A 14,317-nucleotide genomic window follows, 5' to 3' on the forward strand; every position below is an offset into this window, starting at 1 on the left:
CTGCATCCTTGCCAGCATTTGCAACTGTCAGTTTTTTATTTTAGTCACTTTAAGAGTGGTACCTCATCAAGATTTTAAATGCATTTCCTTAATGGATACTAAGGCTAAATATCTTTTTATGTATTTAGTTGTCATTGTATATGACAACTTTTGTTGCCTGTTTTAAAGAATCTGGTTAAGACATTAAAGAATCTTTTGTAAAGAATCTGTTTAAGACATTTGACCATGTATTATATAGGGTTTAAAAATAAAACTATTGAGCTTTGACAATTTTTTATATACAGCTGTTCCTTGACTTTTGTCTCAATAAATCAACTGTGAGATGAAAATATTGCCCAGGCGCAGTAGCTCACATGTATAATCCCAGCACTTTGGGAGGCCAAGGTGGAAGGTGACTTGAGGCCAGGAGGTTGAGACCAGCCTAGTCAACACAGCAAGAATCCCATCGTAAAAAAATAATAAAATGAAAATATTGCAAGTTGAAAGTGTATTTAATATACCTAACTTACTGAACATCATGGCTTAGCCTAACCTACCTTAAATTGCTCAGAACGCTTACATTAGCCCACAGTTGGCAAAATCATCTAACACAAAGCCTATTTCATAAAAAGGAATGAGGCCAGGCACAAAAGCTCATGCCTGTAATCCCAGCACTTTAGGAGGCTGAGATGGGAGGAATATTGAGCTGAGATGGGAGGAATATTGAGCTGAGATGGGAGGAATACTTGATCCCAGGAGTTCAAGACCAGCCTGGCCAATGAGTGAGACCTTGTCTCTGCTTTTAAAAAAATTTTAAAATAAATAAAATAAAAAATAGAAAAATGATTTATTGACTATTGTACTGATAGTGAAAAACAGAATAGTTGTATGGGTACTTGAAATATGGTTTCTGCTAGATATATATTGCTTTTGCAGCATTGTAAAGTCAAAAAAATTGTTAAGTGGAACCATTTTAAGTCAGGAACCATCTGTATTCTGAATATAAGTCCTTTGTCAGATATGTGATTTACAAATTTTTCTCCCAATATGCAGCATGCCCTTTAATTCTCTCAATAGCATCTTTCATAGATTAAAAATTTCCTGTGTTGTTCTAAAAGTTTCATAGTTTATTTTATGTATTAATTTATGATTTATTTTGTGTTAATATTTATATAAGGTGTGAGAAGTTCAAGTTTTTGCCTACAGATTTCTCCTTTTTCCAACACCTCTTTTTGAAAACACTATCCTTTCTCCATTGAATTGCCTTTGTATTTTTGTGAAACATGAACTGGCAATATTTTCGTGGGTCTATTTCTGAACTTTCTATTCTATTCCATTAATCTACATGTCTACCCTTTTACTAATATGGCCTCATCTTGATTACTGTAGCTTTATGGTAAGTCTGAAAGCTGGGTAGAATAATTTGTGTAACTTTATTTTTCTTTTCCAGTACTGGTTGACTCTTCTAGTTCTTTTGCCTTTCCATATATATTTAAGAATAAGCTTGTCTATCTCCACAAAAAGGTTCTGCTGAGATTTCTGATTGGCATTGTGTTAAAAGGATAATAGGGAATGCCTACAAAGAACTGTGTGTACTTAAATCAACAGTTTACATGAAGCAGACCAAATTCTCAAACAACAAACTACCAGAATCACTTAAGATGAAATAGATAACCTGAATGGTTATATAACTGTTTTTAAAATGAAATTTTGTAATTAAACATATTCTGAAAAAGAAATCTCCCTGTGCTTTCAACTAAATTCTACCAAACATTTATTACAAATAAATCAGTTCTATACAATCTGTTCCAGAAAGCAGAAGGAGGAGGAACTCATTTTATGAAGCCAGCATTATCCAGGAATTAAACCCGGAGAAGATCTGTTAAACAAAACAAGACAGCAGACCAATAAGCCCTCATACTAGCAAATCAAACCTAGTAATGTATATGAAGAATAATATATCATATCCAAGCAGGGTTTGTATCAGGAATGCAATGCTGGTTCAATATTTGAAAACCAAGCAAGGTAAGCAACATTAGTCCAGATAAGCAAAACCATATGATATCAATTTATACAGGAAAAGCATTTGAGAAAAGTCAACAGCCACTCATTATTAAACTCTTAGCCAATTAGGCTGGACGCGGTGGTGGCTCACACCTGTAATCCCAGCACTTTGGGAGGCCAAGGTGGAGAGATCACATGAGGCCAGGAGTTTGAGACCAGCCTAGCCAACACGGTGAAACCCTGTCTCTACTAAAAATACAAAAATTAGCTAGACATCGTGATGCATGCCTGTAATCCCAGCTACTTGGGAGACTGAGGCACAATAATTACTTGAGCCCAGGAGGCAGAGGTTGCAGTGAACCAACATTGTGCCACTGCACTCCAGTCTGGGTGACAGAGTGAGACTTTGTCTCTAAATAAATAAATAAATAAATAAATAAATAAATAAATAAGAACTCTTAGCAAATTAGGAATAGAGGGGAACTTCATCTTTTTCTTTTAAACAGGCGTGAGCCACCGTGCCTGGCCCAAAATTTTTTTACACAACAGCTAATTTCATACTTACTGGCTCAAGCCATCCTCCCACCTCAGCCTCCCAAGGAGCTGAGACTACAGGTGTGAGCCCCCAAGCCCGGCTAGTTTTTTGTATTTTTTTTTTTTGGTAGAGACAGGGTTTTGCCATGCTGCCCAGGCTGGTCTTGAACTCCTGAGCTTAAACGATTCACCTGCCTCATCCTCCCAAAGGTTGGGATTACAGGCATGAGCCACTGTGCCCGGCTTCCCATATGCTTTAAAGAATCTCTAGATTTATAATACCCAATGCAATGCCTACACATCACTTCATTCACATGGATTCAACATAGTATTTCATGTGTGGCAAATTCAAATTTTGCTTTTTGGAACTTTTTGAAATTTTTTTTCTAAATATTTTGTGTAGACTGGCATAGTATGTTGCAACCTTGCTAACCTCACTTAGTTCTAGGAGTATTCTGTGGATTCCTTGGTTTTCTATATATACAGTGATGTAGCCAGTGAATAGGAATTGTTTTACTTCTTTCTTTCCAATTTGTATGTCTTTTATTTCCTTTTCTTGATTTATTTGACTGGCAAGAACTTCAATACCAACAGAAATTGCCAGAGAGGACATCCTTGCATTGTTCCCCAGCCAGAACTCCAATGTCAGTTAAGTTTTCAAAGTCTTTGCAGTGCTTTTTGGATCTGTCCCACAGATGCACCACCCACCCTGTTGCCAGTCTGGGACTCGGCAATGGTCTAACCCCTACTTCATTTCTTAAAGTCTAAGTATACTGTTTGGGGTCAGATTTCTGCATGCAGACTGCATGAATAAGCTCAAAAATTCATAATAAAATTTAAAGAGTTTACTTTCAAATATCTTATAATCCCCCAGTACTTTCTAGGTCAATGGGATTCCCCTTTCTCATTACCTAGTCAGAAAGCTGGTATGTTATTTACTCTGCTCAGCCATACAATTTCCATAATAGTCCCTTTGTTTGGAAGCAAGCAGATGAAGGAGGGAGAAAAAAACAATTGAGACGCATTCCACCCTTTTGTGACCACAGCTCCACTGATCTGAGAATGGTTCCCTAAAATCAGAGTTTTAAGCTCTTGCAAGTCCCCAATCTGCTGTCACTGCAGGACTGCTTGAGGTTCATGGTGCAAGAGAACAGAGGAAAGAAAAAGGAAAAAAGAAAAAGTTTCTGTACTTTCTATTAGTATAACAATATCACCTTCCCATTCTTTGAACTAGAACTGAAGGCTTCTCCTAGAGTTCTCTTATCCACATTAATGTCCACTTAGGGGTTTTAGGCTGTGTTGAGTTGAAGCCTGGGGATATGAGAAAGGGGAGAATGATAAATTAAACCCTGGTTCAACAGTACTTCAAAGTCTGCTCCTTCTTAGTGCAACTTTTAAGATACATCTTTTGGAGTCCTCAAATAGTTGCTCTAGGCCAGGTGTTTTAGCTGAGTTCAGTAGAAAAGACAGGTGAAATGTGTTTGCTCCATCTTACCCATAACAGGCATCTTAAGCCACTAAGTTCTGAGGTGAACTGTTACACAGAAATAGATAATTGGAGTACAATCCAACTCAAGAAGCAATCATTCAAGTGTGGTGCACATGAAACAACACAGCCTTTATACATCTTCTCTAGAAAAGTCACCAGGTAATTATAAAACAGATGCTATCAGTTCAATGGCAGACTATTCTCTGCTTTCTTACCTTGGCTTCTAAGAAACAGATACAATAGTTTCATTATTGGAGTAATCAAAGTGATAGCAATAAAAACCATGGAAGCCTCTTAGTAGATGTGGGTTTATTCTACTGTCAGGTATAATTTGTCAGTAAGGGTTTGGACATTTCATTCTTTCATGCCCTGACTGGTATCAGTCAGAAGAACTAAGAGAATCATTGGAGGAAAAGGGAACAACGAGGAAAAATTTGGAAAGTGGAAATGCCCTGAGGGAAAAAATTTTCCGCAAAGTTATTCTTGTATAGAATTCCTAAAACAAGGTTTTAGTTTTGTGGTCTTGAAAACAGAGTATTTCACCAGCAAGCAGCATTTCATTCAGAATAGCCTACCAACCTGTTTGTATAATTAAGCACTAATATTTCCTGAATTAAAATATCTAGGATGTCAATCAGCTCCACTAGCTATCATAAGCTTTGCCCAAACAAATCACTACACAGAAAGAAACTGTGTAGATAGCACCATTTCACATCCACAAACAGGCAAAAATTTTAAGTGTTTGTGAAGATGCAGGTCAATGGTAACTTTCACACACTACTGATAGGAATAAGTTAGCATAATCACTCTGGATAGCAATTTAGCAATATCTAGTTAAAGAGAAGATGAATATACTGTACAACCCAGTAAATCCATTCCTAGGAAGTACTAGATAAATTAGTATATACTAGAGAAACTCCATATATTTGCATAAGAAGACATGTTCAAGGGTATTCACTGTAGCACTGTTTATGAAACAATGAAATACAGAAAACTATATGTCCATTAACAGGAGAATCAACCTACAAACTGGTATGTTCATAAAACAGAATACTATACAAGTAGATCAGAACTATATGTATCAATGTAAATAATTTCAAAAGCATGATATCAAGTGAAAAGAGTAAAGAAATTTTGCGTATACAGACTTGCATAAAATGTAAAAGAATCATTTACATAAAATTTAAAATCATGTAAAACAAAACTTTATTTTTTTTATGGACAGATGTACATGCAATACAAGTACATAGACATATTTGTTCTTTGAGAGGCTGAGGTGGACAGACTGCTTAAGCTCAGGAGTTTGAGATCAGCCTGGGCAACATGGAGAAACTCCGTCACTACAAACAATATAAAAATTAGCTGGGCTTGGTGCTGGTGCCTGTAGTCCCAGCTACTTGAGGCTGAGGTGGGAGGATTGCTTGAGCCCAGAAGGCAGAGGCTGCAGTGAGCTGTGACTGCATCAATGCACTCCAGCCTGGGTGACAGAGGGAGATTCTGTCTCAAAAAACACAAAAGAATAAAACACATATGTTAATGAAAAACACTAAATTCAGGATAGTACTTATCTCTGAAGAAGCGTAATGGATTGAGGAATGGTATACAAAAAAATAAAAGTACTAAGTTTGAAAAGTTTGGTAATTGTGCTTGAGTGTTTATGTTATTCTTTTTCATTTTTCTTGCATACAGCCACCCATTAATCTCTTCATTTTTCTGTTCGAATTTTTTTTTTTTTTTGAGATGGAGTCTCGCCCTGTCGCCCAGGCTGGAGTGCAGTGGCGTGATCTCGGCTCACTGCAAGCTCCACCTCCCGGGTTCATGCTGTTCTCCTGCCTCAGCCTCCCAAGCAGCTGGGACTACAGGCGCCTGCCACCACTCCCGGCTAATTTTTTACATTTTTAGTAGAGACGGGGTTTCACTGTGTCAGCCAGGCTGGTCTCGATCTCCTGACCTCATGACCCGCCCGCCTTGGCCTCCCAAAGTGCTGGGATTACAGGCGTGAGCCACTGCGCCCAGTCTCTGTTTGAAATATTTTATAACACAAAAATCAGAAAGAAAAAAAACTATGAGAACATATATACATTACATTGTTAACATTCAAATGTTTAATGAAAGAATATTCTAACAATATGTTAGCTAAATGCATACACACTTCGCCAAAAAAGTGTGTTTAAGCAAGCTAAAAGGGGCCAGGTGTGACGGCTCACTCCTGTAATCCCAGCACTTTGGGAGCTGAGGCAGGAGGATCGCTTGAGGCAAGAGTTTGAGACCAGCCTTGGCAACATAGTGAGATCCTGTCTCCACAAAAAAAGAAAAAGAAAAAAGTAGCCCGGTGTTGTAGCACGCACCTGTAGTCCTAGCTACTTGGGAGGCTGAGGTGGGAGGATCTCTTGAGCCCAGGAGTTCAAGGCTGCTACGAACTATGATTGTGCCACTGCACTCCAGCCTGGGTGACAGAGCCAAGACTCTCTAAAAAAAAGAAAAAAAAAAAAAAGCAAAGAGAACCAGGGATTATGAAGATCTAATACGTTTCAAAAGTGCATGTAAGAGAGCAAGTGAAAAACAGGTTAGCTTCTGTTATATCCTAAGTAAAGGTCTCATGACTCAAGACAGTAAGGAGAGGAGCAGCCTCTATAAGCTCTCTTGCTTTCCCCACCATCATCTGCTACAATACAGTACAGCAGGTTATTTGGCACATCTTGTAGCCTGGCAGTGATTTCGCTCAAAGCCGGAAACACGGTAGAAGCCTGCTGACCTTCTGGGGGGACTCCTGGAACATCAGAGAAAGGAAAGTCTACATGGAGTAGAGCCAAAAGACCTGCTCTTATCTGTAGACCTTAAGTAATGTACTTTGGCCAGAATAGAAAGGGGAGTTTTACTCATTCTATACCCTCTTCTGGCTCTCATATGACTTGCTAGGAAAGAAAGTAGAGAATTTGTTTTTTTGATCTTACAAATGACCCAAAAATCTGCTGGGTCACCTGAGTTAAGGCTGTGGATCTCGTGCAGGGATTGTGAGGCAGATGAGCAAGTGATCACCATGTTCACTTGGTATCTACTGGCACAAATGCTAAACTATCAATGCTACTGACTCATCTGCATCTGCAACTGGCAGGACATATCTGTATCCCGTATGGAGCCTGCCAGAATGCTACACTGTAGAGTCATTCAGGATAGTGAAAACTGTGGCAATAATTTTATCACACAATTGTTTAATACTTTAGTTACTTATCCCTTTATGCTAGTTGTACAATGTTAGGCAAAAACAAGTCTAGGCCATTTAATAATTGTGATGAATCTTCTCCTTTAAAAAAAATGAAGGCTGGACTAGTAATGACAATTATTATTTTCTTTTCTTTTTTTTTTTGAGATGGAGTCTAGCTCTGTTGCCCAGGCTGGAGTGCAATGGCACAATCTCGGCTCACTGCCACCCCCACCTCCCAGGATCAAGTGATTCTCCTGCCTCAGCCTCCTGAGTAGCTGGGATCACAGGCGCCCACCACCACGCCCAGCTAATTTTTGTAATTTTAGTAGAGACAGGGTTTCACTGTGTTGGTCAGGCTGGTCTCGAACTCCTGACCTCATGATCCACCCGGCTCAGCCTCCCAAAGTGCTGGGATTACAAGCGTGAGCCACTGCGCCTGGCCACAATTATTCAAGTATGAGTACCCTTTCTCTAACTTTTAATTATAAAAAATTTCAGATATACTGAAAAAAACAGAAAAGATGTTATAATAAACAGCCATATACCTACCACCTATATTCAACAACTGTTAATCTTTTGCCATATTTGCTTCACCTTCACACATATGCACCCCTAAACTACTTAAAGTAAATTACATATGATCCTCCACACTGCTATGGTCTGCATGTCTCCCTAAAATTCATATGTTGGAACCTAATACCCAATGTGATAGTGTTAAAAGGTAGGGCTTTTGGAAAGTGATTAAGTCATAAGGGCTTCACCCTCATGAATGTGACTGCTAGCTTATAAAAGAGGCTAGAGGGGGGCCGGGCGTGGTGGCTCATACCTGTAATCCCAGCACTTTGGGAGGCTGGGGTGGGCGAATCATCTGAGGTCAGGAGTTCAAGACCAGAGACCAGTCTGGCCAACATGGCAAAACCCCATCTCTACGAAAAAAATACAAAAATTAGCTGGGCGTGGTGGCACACACCTGTAATCACAGGTACTCAGGAGACTGAAACGGAGAATTGCTTGAACCCAGGAAGCGGAGGTTGCAGTGAGCCAAGATCACGCCACTGCACTCCAGCCTGGGCAACACAGCAAGCCTCCATCTCAGAAAAAAAAAAAAAAAAAAGAGGCTTGAGGGAATTCTCTTGCCCCTTTCACCATGTGATGATGCAGCAAGAAGGTGACATCTATCTATGAGAAATAGGCCTTCACCAGACACCAAATCTGCTGGCACCTTGAACTTGGACTTCCCAGTTTCCAGAACTGTGAGAAATAAATTTCTGTTGTTTTTAAACTACCCAGTCTAGGGCATTTTGTTATAGTAGCCCTATAAACTAAGACACACACCCCAAAATACTTCAGCACATATCTCCAAAATTTAAAGCCATTCTCCTAAATAACTACAATACCATTCTCACACCTACTAAATTTACCATAATTTCTTGATATCATCTAATATTCAATGATATTAAAAAGTTGACCACTTAGTTCCACTGTAACCAAGGATCTAAGTGCACAGGCTAGAAACCATTGGCCTATGAGTCACATGTCTTAGGGCAGAAATAATATATATAAACTCCAGAACTATACTTCTTTCTTAAAAGAAAGAGAGCTCAGCCAGGCGCAGTGTCTCACGCCTGTAATCCCAGCACTGTGGGAGGCTGAGGTGGGCAGACCACCTGAGGTCAGGAGTTCAAGACCAGCCTGGCCAACACGGCAAAACCCTATCTCTACTAAAAATACAAAAATTAGCCAAGCGTGGTGGTGGGCACCTGTAACCCCAGCTACTCAGGAGGCTGAGGCAGGATAATCACTTGAACCCGGGAGGCAGAGGCTGCAGTGAGCTGAGATTGTGCCATTGTACTGCGGCCTGGGCAACAGAGTGAGACTCCGCCTAAAAAAAAAAAAAAAAAAAAAAAAAAAAAGAAGAAAAAAGAAAGAGAGCTTTCAATTTTCACTTTTGGCTCTTCAGTTCTAACACTGTATGTTTCAAAAGGCACTCTACTCAGGCGTCACGTTAATTAGGAAGCAGTATTCCTGGAATAGATCTTGGTATATTATACAATTCTGTTGCAGTACAAGTTACTAATCCATAATCTACTTTACTTCCAAACAGGAATTTAAAATGACTTGTAAAATTTATTTTTTAAAAAACTTTTAATAACAACTACTGTTTCAATAAAAACTACAATTAAAGAATAAAAGTTATAATGGGAGACAGGGAAGCAGACAATTGAACTAGAAACATAAACCAAGGCTAGCTACTCCAAGTGAACACTTTTGAGTTTTCTAGCAACCAAAGCAAAAATGGAGATAGGATGGTTTCATTGTAATTTTTTTCATTAGTGATTTAAAAAAGTGTTTAAGAATAGAATTTATCTCCACTTAACTGGAGGAGAAATTTACACATGGACTTTTATATAAGAAGAACTGACTAATAATTAAAATCTTTTTTTTATTTGTTTTTGTTTGAGACAGGGTCTCGCTCTGTCACCCAGCCTGGAGTGCAATGGCGAAATCTCAGCTCCCAGCAACCTCCGCCACCTGGGTAAGTGATCCTCCCACCTCAGCCTCCTGACTAGCTGGGACTATAGGCACGCGCCACCACGCCCAGCTAATTTTTGTATTTTTTGTAGAGATGGGGTTTTGCCATGTTGCCCAGGCTGGTCTCAAACTCCTGGGCTCAAGAAACACACCTACCTTGGTCTCCCAAACTGCTGGGATTAAAGGCATGAGCCACCATGCCCAGCCTAACTAAAATCTTTAAGAATTATTTTTTTTAAAGATGAAAAGATATCCTTCACAGATGATTCTTTTTTTGAGACAGAATCTCACTCTGTCTCCCAGGTTGGAGTGCAGTGGCACGATCCGGGCTCACTGCAGCCTCCTGGATTCAAGAGATTCTCATGCCTCAGCCTCCTGACTAGCTGGGATTATAGGCATGCACCACCACACCTGGCTAATTTTTGTATTTTCAGTAGAGACAGAATTCTACCATGTTGGCCAGGCTGGTCTCAAACTCCTGACCTCAAGTGATCCACCCGCCTCGGCCTCCCAAAATGCTGAGATTACGTGAGCCACTGCGCCCGGCCCACAGATGATTTTTATAACCATCTACAACAATAACCAAGGACTTATAAAATCATAGTTCAGTGAGTGAGTTTCTACATGAGCTGAAGGAACACAGTTTAAGTCTGTAGCTTTCTGGTAACCTGACTTGATACTGGAAGAGAGACAGTCTAGTAAGGAGCAGGTCCCTTAGCATATTACCAAATATTAAGTATCTAATCTCCATTTTTGTCACAAGTTGGTCAGCACACAAGACTGAACTCACTGGCAAGCAGTCTGGCAATTAGCATATAATCTCCATGTAAAACAGCCTAAGAATTTTTTTCCCCACTGTTAATTTCCTTTACACCAAACAGGTTCAATGTCCTGTTGCATAAGTTAATGGAAGAAAGAAATATTGTGAAAACCTGAGGAGTCTAATTTCAGATTCCCTGATCTTAAATACTACATAGGAAAAGGGTAAACTAGATTTAAGATTCTTACTTTTGGTTCTCTCTTTTGCTATTCCTCGTCATTTATTAAGCACACAAGCACTTACATGCAAGGTTAGCATACAGCATTAGTTTTCTCTCAAATAATGTTTCTCAACTCAATTGTTCCTTCTGAATCCCAATCCTGCCATTTCAGAGAAACAGAGCAGTGTAAATGAGAACAGCTCAGGTCTTTGCAATCTCTGAAGATGTCCTAGTCTGCACGTGTTTCAGACTGCCTTGCATGGAGCCTGGGCCCAATATATACTAGTTACCTTTCCTGTTCCATACTTCCATCTCAGATGTATTCTCCTAGATACCAATCACTATGAATTTCTATGCAGAAATTGCGAGTTTGCTAGTCAGAATTAGAGTTTAAAGTTCTTTGCTTCCAAAAAAAAAAAAAAAAAAAGTTCTTTGCTTCCCCTGTGCCAGCTGACGACATCTCCACACCTCAGCTCTATCCAAGAGAAGCATGTCCACTGCTTGATAACTCAGTAGCACAAGTAAAGCTTAAACTTTGTACTTGTCATTAAAAAGGCAATGGCATAGGATAAATCAAGGAATAAAAATTGTTCTGCTCTTTTCTGTACTTCCTTTCTGGTATGACTCTTAATATGTTCCCAAATAATGTTTCCTAACTCATGGGAGTTCTCAACTCAACCACGGGAAGGGTGAGAAGTATGCAAAAAGCTGAGATCAGAGCTATAAAGTACTCAAGAGATGCTTAGTTCCATGACATTGGGAAAGTAACCACAGGCCCTTTATTGGTGGGGTGAGAAGAGTATAAATATGAGAACTAATTCTAAGAAATGATTTTCTCATAGTTTAAAGCAAAGTCTACCTATCTCTACAAGCTATAATTTATTTTGGCCTCTTGTACTTACCTCTGTTCCCCGTTGTGACTTCATTACCTCACTGGTCTTCTCTCTTTGACTCCTGAACAAAAATTTCAAAGATTCTAGCACACACACAGATAAACTATTATTTGACTGGGCTTTACAACATCTAGTTCTGGTACTTATAAGTTAATCAGATAGCCTATACCTTTAACCTTATTAACATATGGCACTCTTCCACTTCACCTCTGAGATCACCAATCTCAGGACTCATTGACCCTTTGGAATTATACCTTAAGCTTTCATATGTCTAATATGTCTAATAATTTTAGTCTCATTGATAGTATCCTATTCCCTTTCCATACCCATCCACCAGGATCTATTATCTTTCAAGCAAAAATCATGGTGATATAAAGAAATCAGGAAGAACTGGATTAGAATCACTGCTGTGTTGACTATGACAGTATAACTTTCATAATCACTGAAAACTGGTTTCTTCATCATCAAAACAAGGATACAGCATCCCTTACATAATTGTTTTGAGTAAAGACACATGTACTATCAGCTGCTACTAGTAGTACTGCACTGAATAATTTCCAAATTTCAAATATAATAATCCCTTCTACGTGTATGGCTCTTTAAAAAGTTTCCAAAGTAATTTGACATTATCTCCATTTTACAAAAGAGAAGATTGAGGCTTGCAAAAGTCCTGCATATGTTAGAGCCTCAGTAAAGGCAGGCTACCATTCAGAAGGCCATGATTTATTCAAGGTCACATACCTAATATAGATTACAATTAGAACTAAGGACTTCTGACTCTTCACTAACAATCTTTCTACTACTTTGCCACTGAGTTAATTGTCTCTAATTCTGTGCTGCTATATTTATTTGAAGGAAATAAAATTATAAATTACATTTTTTATGCTCGATCTCTGCTTTAACTGCTTTCTTTTGGCTTTATCTTATAAATTTAGAGCAGCTCTCATATACTTAAACTTGTCTCCATTTCTCCACACACTTATTATAATCACTGAAGATTCCACAACTTATTCAACAGAAGAGGTTGAGATCATCAGTTATGTCTTAACAGACTTCTACCACTACAACTTCATTCTCTAATTCCGTATTTTAACTCTTACTTATATACACCACAGGCAAACACCTCTCTGATCCAAATATCTTATCTTAATCTCACATACTTCACATAATTTATCTAGAAGCCAAACTGGAATGCTATCATTTCTGCTATCTAAATTCCTCCTTTAAAGACAATGCTGAAGAACCACTTCCTCTGTCAAGATAACTCACAGGGAAAAGATGAATAGTCTTGATCTTTTGGATGAAAGACCTAAATCTAAAACTCTCATAAGAAAACATGGATGTAAATCTTTGTGACCTTGAATTAGTCAATGAGTTTGTTTGTGTTTTTTTCCTGGTCCTTGATTTAGGATAGGCAATGGTTTCTCAGATATGACACCAAAAACATAAACAACAAAAGAAAAAAAATAGATATGATCAAAATTAAAAACTGTTATGCTTCAAAGGCCACCATTAAAAAAGTAAAAAGATAAAACCACAGAGTGAGGAAAGAATCTTGCAAATCATATATCTGATAAGGAACTTGTACACAGAATATATAAAAAAGTATAAGTCAAAATTGAAAAGACAGTCCAATTAAAAAATGGACAGAGGACCTGAACAGACAGTTCTTCCAAGATGATTACAAATGGCCAATAAGCACATAAAAAGATGCTTAGCTCATCATTAACCATCAAGGAAGTGTAAATAAAAATGTGATACCACTTCATACCCACTAGGATGGCTATAAAGACAGATAATAATAACAGTTGGTAAGAATGTGCAGAAATTGAAACCCTCATATATTGCTAGTGGTAAAAAGGTACAGCAAGTTTGGAAAATAGTCTGGCAATTCCCTAAATGATTAATACACTCCTACATGTATACACCCAGGAGAAATGAATAAATGTTTCCACAGATATTCACAGCAGCGTTATTCATACTGTCCAAAAAGTAGAAACAACATAAATGTCCATCAACTGATAAATGGATAAAATGTGATACATCCACATAATAGAATATTATTTTGCAGTAAGAAATGTATTATGACATGGATAAACCTTCAAAACAATGTGCTAAATAAAAGTAGCCAGATCTGAAGGACCATGTATTACATGTTTCTGGAAAGAAGCCAGCCCCAAAGGACAACATATTGTATGATTCCCTTTATAGAAGATGTCCAGAATAGGCAAATCCATAGGGATAGAAAATAGATTAGTAGTTGCCTAGGGCCAGGGGAGAATGCGGAGATTGGGCAGTGATGGCTAAGAGGTATGGGGTTTCCTTTTGAGATAATAAAAATGTTCTAAAATTGTAGTAATGGTTGCACTCTGTGAATCTACTAAAAGCCATGGACTGTATACTTTCAATGGGTGAGGTGTATGGTATAAGAATTATATTTCAAAAAGCTCTTTCTAAAAAGTCACTCCTCCATGAAATATTTCCACAGACAAGTCTCACTTGTCAGTTTCTTCATCTTTGAAGCTTCTTAAGAAAAAATTATTGGTTGAACCAAGTCTCTGGGGATGATTTGCTTGTAATTTGTACATCTGAACTTAATGATCAACTAAGAATTCTAGAGGGATTGGGATAAGGAAGGAATTAAACATTCCATAAAAGACTATTTTGTAGAAAAGACACTTTTGTAGAAAAGTGTCATCTG

General features: G+C 38.3%; 1 protein-coding gene across 19 annotated transcripts in view; it reads right to left on the reverse strand.

The window, feature by feature from the left end:
* Positions 1 to 14,317, reverse strand: part of TMCC1 (transmembrane and coiled-coil domain family 1) — a 244,635-nt gene that overhangs the window by 79,250 nt on the left and 151,068 nt on the right. Inside the window, exon 2 of one of the 19 annotated variants that reach the window (XM_063662653.1) lies at positions 8,038 to 8,137. The exons of 17 other annotated variants lie outside the window; for them this stretch is intronic. In XM_063662653.1, the coding sequence (XP_063518723.1) occupies positions 8,038 to 8,079 (42 nt within the window). In that variant the 5' untranslated portion in view covers positions 8,080 to 8,137. Of the gene's footprint in view, positions 1 to 6,354; positions 6,476 to 8,037; positions 8,138 to 14,317 lie in introns of all 19 variants that reach the window. One more of the 19 variants, XM_063662662.1, reaches the window with a different exon arrangement.

This window comes from Pongo pygmaeus, chromosome 2 (genome assembly GCF_028885625.2).
Source record: "Pongo pygmaeus isolate AG05252 chromosome 2, NHGRI_mPonPyg2-v2.0_pri, whole genome shotgun sequence".
Taxonomy (NCBI): Eukaryota; Metazoa; Chordata; class Mammalia; order Primates; family Hominidae; genus Pongo; species Pongo pygmaeus.